We start from the raw sequence: 11523 nt of genomic DNA on the forward strand, positions 1-11523 counted from the left end.
CGTGAATGCTATGTTGTTGTTCTTGCCATGTCTAGCTCATATAATATGTATTCTTGATGGGTGTATGCTTAGTTTGTCATGCCATACTCTGTAGTGAGTGCATCGAGCTCGTGAACATGTCTACTCGTTAACAGATTTGCATGCTCCAGTTTTTTCTCTAAGTGTGTAATCTGTTTATGTTTTTGCCATGTTCACATGCTTGCAATTGTATTTTCTGATTCCTTTTGGCTCAAGGTCACTAATGGACTTTTGTTAAGTGCTTTGAGTAGCTTCATGTCATGCCTTGCTTTGACATGCTAAGTTCCTGTAGCATATAGTTTTCATGCTCCAAAGTATGCTACCTGATGTTAAATTCCAGACTTGTGTTAATTTCACTAAGTCTGAAATCTGTTTATCATTTGCACTTTTGCCATGCTTGTTTGAACCTGTTAATGGATGAATTGGCCGTAGCTTAGTGTTCATCTTTTGTCAAGCATTATGAGTGGATCCCTGCCATGTATTTTTTTGCCATGTTTGAGTACTGTAGTATAATTATCTTGATGCATTTAGATGACTACTTGCTGTTTATCGCAGACCGGTGCCATATTTGTTTTGCTTGCCATTTCCAAACCGTGCATCCGATTCCGGTGTTCTTTATATCGATTTCAACCGAAATCACCTCATCTTTCCAGTGGCACTCTTGGATTTCCAAGTTGAGGCCAGTTTCAATCATTCCTTGTCAAATCTTGCATATGCATCACATATCGCATCCCGCATAGCATACCATGTTTGCATCATGTTGTTCGAGCTTTGCACGTGGTTGATTGTGTTCCTTTTGCTTGTTTGCCTTTTTTGGGTAGAGCCGGGAGATGAGTTTGCTAACGAGGAGCCCGTTGAGTTTGCTTCCGAGGATCCAGTCAACTCTGACAACTTTGCAGGCAAGATGATCATACCCTCGAAATCACTTCTATCTTTGCTTGCTACATGCTCGCTCTTTTGCTATGCCTATGCTACGATACCTACCACTTGCTTATCATGCCTCCCAAATTGCCATGTCAAACCTCTAACCCACCATGTCCTAGCAAACCGTTGATTGGCTATGTTACCGCTTTGCTCAGCTCCTCTTATAGCGTTGCTAGTTGCAGGTGAAGATTGGAGATCGTTCCTTATTGGAACATTGTTTATTGTTGGGATATCACTATATTAACTTGTTATCTTAATGCATCTATATACTTGGTAAAGGGTGAAAGGCTCGACCTTTTGCCTAGTGTTTTGTTCCACTCTTGCCGCCCTAGTTTCCGTCATATCTGTGTTATGTTCCCGGATTTTTGCATTCCTTACGCGGTTGGGTGATAATGGGAACCCCTTGACAATTCGCCTTGAATAAAACTCCTCCAGCAATGCCCAACCTTAGTTTTACCATTTGCCACCTAGCCTCTTTTTCCCTTGGGTTTCCGGAGCCCAAGGGTCATCTTTATTTAAACCCCCCCGGGCCAGTGCTCCTCTGAGTGTTGGTCCAAACCAGAGCCCCTTGCAGCGCCACCTCAGGGAAACTCGAGGGCTGGTTTTAGTTGTACGGATTGCTCATCTGAGTGTGCCCTGAGAACGAGATATGTGCAGCTCCTATCGGGATTTGTCGGCACACTCGGGCGGTGTTGCTGGACTTGTTTTATCTTTGTCGAAGTTGTCTTGTAGAACCGGGATGCCGAGTCTGATCGGAATGTCTCGGGAGAAGGTTTATCCTTCATTGACCGTGGGAGCTTGTGATGGGCTAAGTTGGGACTCCTCTGCAGGGATTTGAACTTTCGAAAGTCGTGCCCGCGGTTATGGGCGGATGGGAATTTGTTAATGTCCAATTGTAGATAACATGAACTTTAATTTATTTAAAATGAATCAACTGCGTGTGTAACCGTGATGGTCTCTTCTCAGCGGAGTCCGGTAAGTGAACACGGTGTTGGAGTAATGTTTGCCGTAGATTGTTCTCTAGTTCTTCGTTCGTGCTTTGCCTTCTCTTCTCGCTCTTTTTTGCGAATAGGTTAGCCACCATATATGCTAGTCGCTTGCTGCAGCTCCACATATTACCTTGCCTTACCTATAAGCTTAAATAGTCTTGATCGCGAGGGTGCGAGATTGCTGAGTCCCCGTGGCTCACAGATTACTTCCAAACCAGATGCAGGGACCGATGATTCCGTTCCAGATGATGCGCTTGAGCTCAAGTGGGAATTCGACGAAGACTCACGCCGTTACTATGTGTCTTTCCCTGATGATCAGTAGTGGTGCCCAGTTGGGGCGATCAGGACCATGTCGCTTGTTGGGGTTGATATTTTATTTTGGTACCGTAGTCGGACCATGAGTGTATTGGATGATTGTAATGTTATTTATGTACTTTGTGTGACGTGGCGAGTGTAAGCCAACTATGTACCTTTTTCCCCTATTATCTGTTTACATGGGTTGTTGTGAAGATTACCTTACTTGCAACATTGCTTTCAATGCGGTTATGCCTCTAAGTCGTGCTTCGACACGTAGGAGATATAGCCGCATCGAGGGCGTTACACTAAGGACGCGGGCAGGTAGGTGGCCTTGTTCCGCATCTAGTTGATGGAGGTATTTCCATCCTTCAGTATGCTGATGATACTATCATCTTTATGTAGCACGACTTGGCAAAAGCAAGAAACATGAAGATTCTGTTATGCTTATTTGAACAATTGTCCGGGCTCAAAATTAACTTTCACAAGAGCGAATTGTTTTGTTTTGGAAGAGCTAATGATAACCAGGAGGCTTATAAACAATTGTTCGGTTGTGAATTGGGCCCGTTACCGTTCACGTACTTAGGTATACCCATTCATCATCGTAAGCTGACTAAATGCATCGAAGATCGTTTTGAAAAGAAACTGAGCTGTTGGAAAGGGAAGCTCATGTCATACGGAGGACGATTAATTTTGGTTAATTCGGTCCTTACCAGTATGCCTATGTTTCTCCTATTCTTTTTCCAGGTCCCGGTGGGTGTCAGGAAAAGGTTAAACTTCTATCGATCTCGATTCTTTTGGCAGAGTGATGAGCTTAAACGAAAGTATAGGCTTTTTAAGTGGGATATAATCTGTAGGCCGAAGGACCAAGGGGGTCTAGGAATTGAAAATCTAGAAGTCAAAAACATATGTCTCCTTAGCAAGTGGCTATTTAAACTTTCGTCAGAGGCAGAGGCTACTTGGGCACAGATTCTACGTAATAAGTATCCTCATGCTAAAATCCTGGCCCAGGTGACTGTGAGGCCCTCTGACTCACCTTTCTGGAAAGGCTTGATGAGAGTTAAACAACTCTTTTTCAACAAGACAAGATTCATAGTCGGGAATGGAGCTAATACGAGGTTCTGGGAGGATACGTGGCTTGGGGAGAACCCCCTTGCACTTCAATATCCTACTCTGTACAACATTGTTCAACGTAGAGAAGCCTACGTTGCAACCGTTTTACAATCCACTCTCCTCAATATTAGTTTTCGGAGGATGCTAGTTGGAAATCGTTGGGAGGCCTGGCTTCATCTTGTAAGACATTTCATGGATGTACAGCTGTCCCAGCAGCCAGATCAGCTGTATTGGAAACTTACTAAGAACGGCGTGTTCTCGGTCAAATCCATGTATCTGGATGTCATAAACTCTAGCGTCATTCCTTCCTCCATGTACGTTTGGAAAGTAAAGGTACCCTTGCGAATCAAAGTGTTTATGTGGTTTGTGCATAAATAAGTCATTTTGACTAAGGATAATCTGGCAAAACGCAACTGGGTGGGTTCTGCTAGATGTAGTTTTTGTGACTATAACGAAAATATCAAACACCTCTTTCTTGATTGTCCGTTGGCTAAGATTCTGTGGCGGTCGATTCATATTGCGTTTAATATTAATCTGCCCACCTCTGTCAACATGTTATTTGGAACGTGGCTTGATGGGGTTGATTCCGATACAGCGAGGCACATTCGTGTTGGCGTTTGTGCTTTACTTTGGGCAGTCTGGAACTGCAGGAATGATTTAGTTTTTAACAGATCAACGAACATTCACTTTTTGCAGGTTGTCTTCAGGGCCACGGCGTTCATCCGTATGTGGTCGTTACTCACTCCGACGGAGGCCAGGGAGTGTTTGGTTACTGCGTCTACCCGATGGGAGATGGTAGCTCGGAATATTTTCAACCGGTTTGGATGACGGTCATGTAATAGAATAGGCATGTAGTGCTCCTATTTTATTTGCCAGCCGGTTGTGGCTTTTTGTCTTAGCTCTTTTGAGCTTTTGTTTTTTTCACACTTAGAGACTTGAAGACTTGTTGCTGGACTATCGTTTTAATTTTATGAGCCGTATGCATCTATCTGATGCAGAGGCTGGGATAAAACCCCTTTTCGAAAAAAAAAACTATTACTGTTGGATTGCACCTGCCACGCGTGCGCGTCGGAACTCTGAAATGCGAGAACAGAAGTACGTACGTACTAGCTAATAACGCGTGTTTATTGTTGTATATCAATATCATGGTTTGTTTGACGGCATTGTTGGGATGGGTATCATGGTTTCAGTTGTACGTCGTCTACATGTGGAGCCCGTCGGCAGGACCCGCCGGCGACGCGCAGTCCGGCCACCGCGCCAACCGCCTCGGCCGCCCGGCCTCCGGTCCGGCGATGTCATAATCGGCGTCATCGATACCGGTGCGGGCGACAAGCGCACGACTCGCATCGTGAGTCGAGACAGACACTGCCTGCATTTCATTTTTCTGATTTGCTGTCTCCTTCACGCGTCTGGCCGGAGTCGCCGAGCTTCGACGACGCCGCCGGGATGCGGGACGTGCCGGCAAGATGGCGAGGGGTGTGCATGGAGGGCCCACGCTTCCACAAGAGCAACTGCAACAGGTGCTGTAATAACAAGAAAAGAAAAAACACTTGCAATGTGCACCTTGTGACACGGCTGAACTTGTGCCATCGTGTGCCGCAGGAAGCTCATCGGCGCGCGGCACTACGGCAAAAAGGCCTCCTCGCCGAGAGACGACGTTGGCCACGGCACGCACTGCGCGTCAACGGCCGCGGGCGCGGCCGTGGAGGGCGCGGACTACTACGGCCTGGTACGGGGGCGGCGCGCCGGCCGCACGCGTGGCCTCGTACAAGGTGTGCACCACGGACGCGTGCCTGGGCTCGGCGCTGCTCAAGGCCATCGACGACGCCGTCAGCGACGGAGTGGACGTGATCTCCATCTCCATCGGCACATAGCGCTCGGCGCCTTCCACGCGCACGCGCACCAGAGGGGCGTCCTCATCGTCTGCTCCTCCGGCAACGACGGGCCCGACCCCTACACACGTCGCCAACTCCGCGCCGTGGATCCTCACCGTCGCCGCCTCCACTATCGACCGCGCCTTCCAGTCCAGAATCGTCCTCGGCAACGGGAAAGTCCTCAAGGTACGCGTCGCCATCGCCATCGCCGTGCTACACTGCTTCGTATCCCTCAACCTCAACGCGACGCGCCATGCCATGTCTGGGAGTCGGCATAAACTTCTCAACCAGAGCCTCGGCGGAGAGCGCTACCCTCTGGTGTTTGGGGCCCAGGCGGCAGCCCGGCGCGCGACGGTGGCCGAGGCAAGGTACATATATCAAGACCATTTTGAAGACGTCAAGTTACTACGTTTTACAATGTTGATCGCTGATCAGTCTGTGACGGCTGCATTGCAGCAACTGCAGTCCAGGATCGCTGCGCGCGCGCAAGGTGGACGGGAAGATCTTGGTGTGCGTCGCCACGGACTTGACGGTGTCGCGGCGGATAAAGAAGCTCGTCGCGGAGGACCTCATCACGGCGAACGTCAACTACCCGTCCATCTCCGTGCCGCGGCTCGCGGCCGGGAAGCCTGTCGCCGTGTCGCGCACCGCCACGAACGGGGGGCCGTCCAAGTCCGACTCGACGTACGTGGCGTCCGTCGAGGCGCCGGCGGGCCTGTCCGTGAAGGTGTCGCCCCAGCGGCTGCTGTTCTCGAGGCGGTGCACGACGGCGGCGTAGGAGGTGCGCTTCGCGGGCGCCGGGGCCAGCAAGGGGTACGCGTACGGCGCCATCACCTGGTCGGATGGCGCGCAGTCGGTCCGGACGCCTTTCGCGGTTAATGTTGTGTGATCCTCCTCTAGATGGAGAAGATACTCGGTCAAAATCACGGCCTGCCTGCCTCCGTTGCATGCAGCATAGCTGGTGGGGTAGTCATGCACTCATGTTTTATGGCTTCCTGTAGGCCCGCAAAATGTAACTCGAGTAGATTAGGTTCCTAATTACAAATAACACCCCCAATCATTTCTTTACTCTTTGTTTCCCTCAAGTAGCGTTGATCGAATCCTTGTCACAGCTTCTTCTTAATGTAAGAAAGAATTATTTAATTCAAACACAAACCGACCTTAGCTCAGTTGGTAGAGCGGAGGACTGTAGTGTTGCAGATCAATCCTTAGGTCGCTGGTTCGAATCCGGCAGGTCGGACACTCTCGCCACATTTTTTTTTCGACACTTTTTTTCTTCCTTTCTTTTTTTGAGGGTGCTTTGTGGCTGCCGAGGTTAGACTAGCCACAGTGGGAGTAACTTCAATAGTAACATCGGGTCCAACTCAGCAAATTTGTTTATGCGGCAATGAGTTAATGAGGAGAGAGCTAGTTGTAGTAACTTAGCTAGTTACTGTAACATCACATGTTCCAATGCAATATGAGTCTATAACCTAATAAATGAATCTTTACATGTTATCACATTTAAGTTACTACCTACTATGAAAATAGTAATATAGTCTAAGGATATGTGTGTATTACTAGTGTATGTTACTCTTAATTGTAGCTAGTCTTATAGCGAGCGATCCAGCACAGATGGGTCGCTGGAGATTGGTTCGATGGGGTCGCATGCCTAGACACCAAAGTCGACCAAGATCGGCACACCGGGCAAAAAAGTGGTGACCAAGGATGATGGGCCGGCCTCGGACAAGGTGGCCATGGAACAATGCAGAGGTGTCAGGGACGGGGCAGGTATTGGCGAGCCTGCTCGAGTATGAATGTGATTGGTGAAGAAGAAGAGAAATAAAAATAATAATAAAACAAAAAATGCTTCGTGGTGAGCTGAATCGTATGTCACAGACACAGAATCACTGACCGAACATGCTTGGACACTCCTCGTATTCATTTCATATACTCTCTCCATTTTTTTAGTCTGCATATAAGATTTGAGCAAAGTCAAACTTTATAAAGTTTGACAACTTTGTTGAAAAAATATCAACATCTACAATACTAAAGCTATATGGTATGAAAATTAATTTCATGATGCATCTAATAATATTAATTTTATATTATGAATCTTAATATATTTTTCTATAAACTTAGTTAAAGTTTAACTCTGACCAAATTTTATATACAGAGTAAAAAGAGACGAAGGGAGTATGAGGGCAATATGAGGGGTGCCAGGCCATAATAAAAACATTTAAGGAAGCTTTGAGAGGTTTGGTTAGATCAATTATTTAGTCTGTCTGGTTAATGACTCTGCGTTCTGATCAATTTGAGGAGCCCGCTTACAGATGGTTTTACTCTCTCTATTTAAAAATACCCGTGGGAGAGAAATTGATAAGGCATCTATTTTCCGACGAGTATTTTCCGCACGGAGGATGAGATTTTTGTGCAAAATAGTAAAATTCCCCACCTGAACCAGTTCCTCGCTCCTTTCCCTGACACGCCGGCCGTCGCTCGCTCGTACACGGCGACTTCGCCGGCGACTTGCGACGACGACTACCACCTCGAGCGCGTGCTCCTCCTTGACCGCAAGGCAGCGCAGGAGCTGTGCTGGTCAAACGCCCTCAGCTTCTTCCTCGCGCTGCATGAAGGTCGCAGCCCACCTAGCGAGATGCCCACTTCCTCCCCCTCGTTTGTGTCGGCGGAGGAGGAGATGAGGAACTGGGCGGAGCTGCCACCGGACGCGATCTCAACCATCCTCCAGAAGCTCGACCACGTCGACATCCTGATGGGGGCCGGTCAGGTGTGCCGCTCCTGGCGCGGCGCCGCCCGCGACGAGCCCGAGCTATGGCGCCGCATCGACATGCTGGGCCACGCCGACCTCTCCCCCGAGCTCAACCTCCACGGGATGGCGCAGGCCGCCGTCCGCCGCAGCGCGGGGAGATGCGAGGCGTTCTGGGGCGACTACACCGACGACCACGACTTTCTCCTCTACCTCGCCGACCAGTGAGAATTTTTAACCACCCCCCACACCATCTTCTTGTTTTAGGAGCTTTCTATTTGATTTGTTAGGCAGTGGCTACATGTTCTGTTTCCGTTCCAATCCCTTGCAATTTATGTGTACCTTCGTGTTTCGTTTAGCGGAAAAGTTCTGTACAATTTTATTTTTGGGTAGGAATCATGCAATTTTGCTATGGAATCACACAACTGAAAATTATGTGGTTTCTGATTTGATGCTTATAGTGCCTTTTTGTATTATCACTTTATCATGTTTTTCAGACTTATAACACTAGTTATTTTATTGAATTTATTATATATATTTCAGTAAGAGGAGTGACTATTCTTAGTTTGATAAAGAGAAAGCGCTAGAGAAAACCTATCACCGTGCATTACTCCGGACACCATACCGCCTTCATGTTGTCTGCAGCTTCGTAAAATTTAGTGATACTTAATTGGCAAGGGAGAATGGATGAGCGACTTACAAATAGAAGCACTTGTGGACGTATGGGTAAATCATAGAATGTTTGCAATAATTGGATGATTCTGACATTTCAAGTTTTACTCTGCTGAATTTCTCTTATCACAACATTTAGCCACCCTCTGGTCTGGTCATTGATCTACTTATCTTCATACAGTTAAACCTATCCCTTTGTGCCCACCCTATTGAAAAAGAATGCTGATTTTCCAGCCAACCAAAAATTGTTGTCCCGTCGTCAACCTGTGCATTGGCTTGCCAACTAAGAATTAACTCAGCCGAGTTCTTCATATATTGGTTTGTTAATACAGCGGGGAAGTATTCTTTGGTTTGGTTTGAAACACAATACAGTTGTGAGTTAGCCTTTTAGCGCTTCTGAGTATTTTCCAGTGAAACAGTCCCATTAGCAATGGTTTGAGACTTTGGAGTTATGTTGCTTGTTGAACAGAACAAACTCAACCGATTTCATATGCTGGAGTGCAGAGTTTATTCTAATTTTGCAACCTGCGATGAGGCATAAAAAACTTAGCATCCCTGAAATTTTTGTCAAATCAAACAATTAATCATTAATTGAATTGTCACTAGACCTCTTTAAGTTATGATCTGTGTCCTATGATGCTATGCAGTTATCTGAATTTATGAAATGTTCTATTCGTGCTCTGCAAATCTGTCGAAACATAAATTTAGCTTACTGTTTTATACAGGGTGCTTATGTCTTTCTATATGTGTGGCATATTTTTTTATTGGTTATTGAGATCCAAGTGCTACATTTGCAGGGCACCATCTCTCAAGAGTCTTCGCCTCATTTCTCGCTATAATTTTGATAAAGTACTTAAGGAGATGATAGTGAAATTCCCTTTGCTCGAGGAGCTCGAGCTTTCATTATGTTCAGATGTGGGTGAGAGTGGTGTGTTTGGGGTTGTTGGCAAAGCATGCCCACAACTGAAACGCTTCAGACTGAATAAGGACGTGTTCTATGATTTTGAAGCTAGTGACAATGACAGGGACGACGAAGCCATGGGGATTGCAACTATGCATGAGTTACGCTCTTTGCAGTTATTTGCCAATCGCCTGACCAATAAAGGACTGACAGCCATCCTGCATAATTGCCGCCACCTTGAGTCCCTTGACATTCGTCACTGCTTCAATGTCTGCATGGACAACACCCTGCGTGCAAAGTGTGATAGGATAAGTACATTGAGGCTTATCCTGCCAAGATTAAGTGATGTTCGCATGAGAGGGCAATTTGTTCGTCGGCAAACATCTGACAGGGGATTCCCCAGAATAATATCTTCCTCATCCATGGATGCCCAGGATGATCTTTCTGCCATCGAGAATCAGGTGTGCAAGCTAAGTGATGTTCGCATGAGAGGGCAATTTGTTCGTCGGCAAACATCTGACAGAATAATATCTTCCTCATCCATGGATTCTCGGGGTGATCTTTCTGCCATTGAGAATCAGGTGCGCAAGCTAATCGATGATTTGAGAAGCGATTCCATAGAAGGTCAAAGATCAGCGACATCAGAGATTCGCCTTCTAGCTAAGCACAACATGGAGAACAGGATTGTCATTGCAGATTGTGGGGCTATAAACTTGCTGGTTGGTCTTCTTCATTCACCAGATGCCAAGATCCAAGAAAATGCAGTGACATCCCTCCTCAATCTGTCCATCAGTGATAACAATAAGATTGCCATCGTGAATGCATATGCTATTGATCCTCTCATCCATGTCCTGGAAACAGGGAACCCTGAAGCTAAAGAGAATTCAGCAGCTACTTTGTCCAGTCTCTCGGTTATTAAAGAAAACAAAGTGAGGGTTGGACGATCTGGTGCCGTCAAGCCTCTCGTGGACTTGCTGGTAAGTGGGACCCCGCAAGGAAAGAGAGATGCAGCTATTGCATTGTCTTATTTATCCATAATTCATGAGAACAAGGGTCACATTGTGCAAGCTGATGCGGTGAAGCAACTAGTTAAGCTTATGGATCCTGCTCTTGGAATGATCGACAAAGCTGTAGCTGTCTTGGCAAATCTTGCTATGATACCAGAAGGGAGAACTGCGATTGGGGAGACACGAGGTATTCCAGCTCTTGTTGAAGTTGTCGAACTGGGTTCACCGAGAGGGAAGGAAAATGCTGCCGCGGCATTGCTTCAGCTATGCACAAACAGCAGCCGATATTGCAGCGTAGTTCTTAAAGAGGGCGCCGTGCCCCCTTTAGTCACACTGTCACAGTCAGGAACACTGCGAGCAAGAGAAACGGTCTGCCACTTTTTACAACAAAATTTACATCTTGAAGAAAACCACCTGCAAAATCATTTTGCTAAGAATATGTATTTGTTGCAGGCACAGGCTCTTCTCAGCTACTTCCGCAGCCAGAGACATGGGAGCTCATTAAGCGTTTCCAAGTGGTTGACCGGTGCTGCGTATTTATAGTCAGATTGAGATTGTGCTCATCATCTCATGCTACTTGTTGGGCGTGGGTGTTTGTTGTTGAGATGGCGCCTTTTTCGGGTTTTTTTACATATCTTTTGTGCAGCTTGTTCATTGGTATCTTTTTGACCGGGATTTTGCTTTGCACGTGCTGTTAGCTGACTCGCACTGGTTTACTGCTTGCATGCTTCTACTGAGAGATGTCTCTGATGTGCCTGATGATGCGATTGTAGGCTAGCAGCGCTGTATCATGATAGCTCCAGGAGCTGTCCTGGCTCAACTCTGCCAGGTGGCTTTTGTGATGCGTTGATACTTGGCAGTTAGCACAAATTTGCGTTATGCAGTACTAGTAGCTCAGCAGTCTACCTCAGTTATGTCTCTCTGATTGCACAGACTGTTTTCTATAAGAGAAAAGGAAGCGTCATGTTTCTTGTGTCACTGGCCT

The 11523-nt window shown here is 46.8% G+C and overlaps 1 protein-coding gene, 1 non-coding gene and 1 pseudogene across 2 annotated transcripts; all 3 read left to right on the plus strand.

Annotated features, from left to right (window-relative positions):
- Window positions 1-3479: 3479 nt before the first annotated feature.
- Window positions 3480-6101, plus strand: LOC125547087 (annotated as a pseudogene).
- A 266-nt stretch (window positions 6102-6367) lies between these two features.
- Window positions 6368-6452, plus strand: TRNAY-GUA. Its single transcript is given in 2 exon segments — window positions 6368-6404; window positions 6417-6452. It is a non-coding gene; the product is annotated as a tRNA-Tyr (tRNA).
- A 1140-nt stretch (window positions 6453-7592) lies between these two features.
- Window positions 7593-11417, plus strand: LOC125545621 (U-box domain-containing protein 4-like). Its single transcript, XM_048709633.1, has 3 exons — window positions 7593-8182; window positions 9428-10907; window positions 10992-11417. The coding sequence occupies exons 1-3, from the start codon at window positions 7848-7850 to the stop codon at window positions 11079-11081; spliced, it is 1905 nt and encodes a 634-aa protein (XP_048565590.1). The 5' UTR covers window positions 7593-7847; the 3' UTR covers window positions 11082-11417.
- Window positions 11418-11523: the final 106 nt, after the last annotated feature.

This window comes from Triticum urartu, chromosome 3 (genome assembly GCF_003073215.2).
Source record: "Triticum urartu cultivar G1812 chromosome 3, Tu2.1, whole genome shotgun sequence".
NCBI lineage: Eukaryota > Viridiplantae > Streptophyta > Magnoliopsida > Poales > Poaceae > Triticum > Triticum urartu.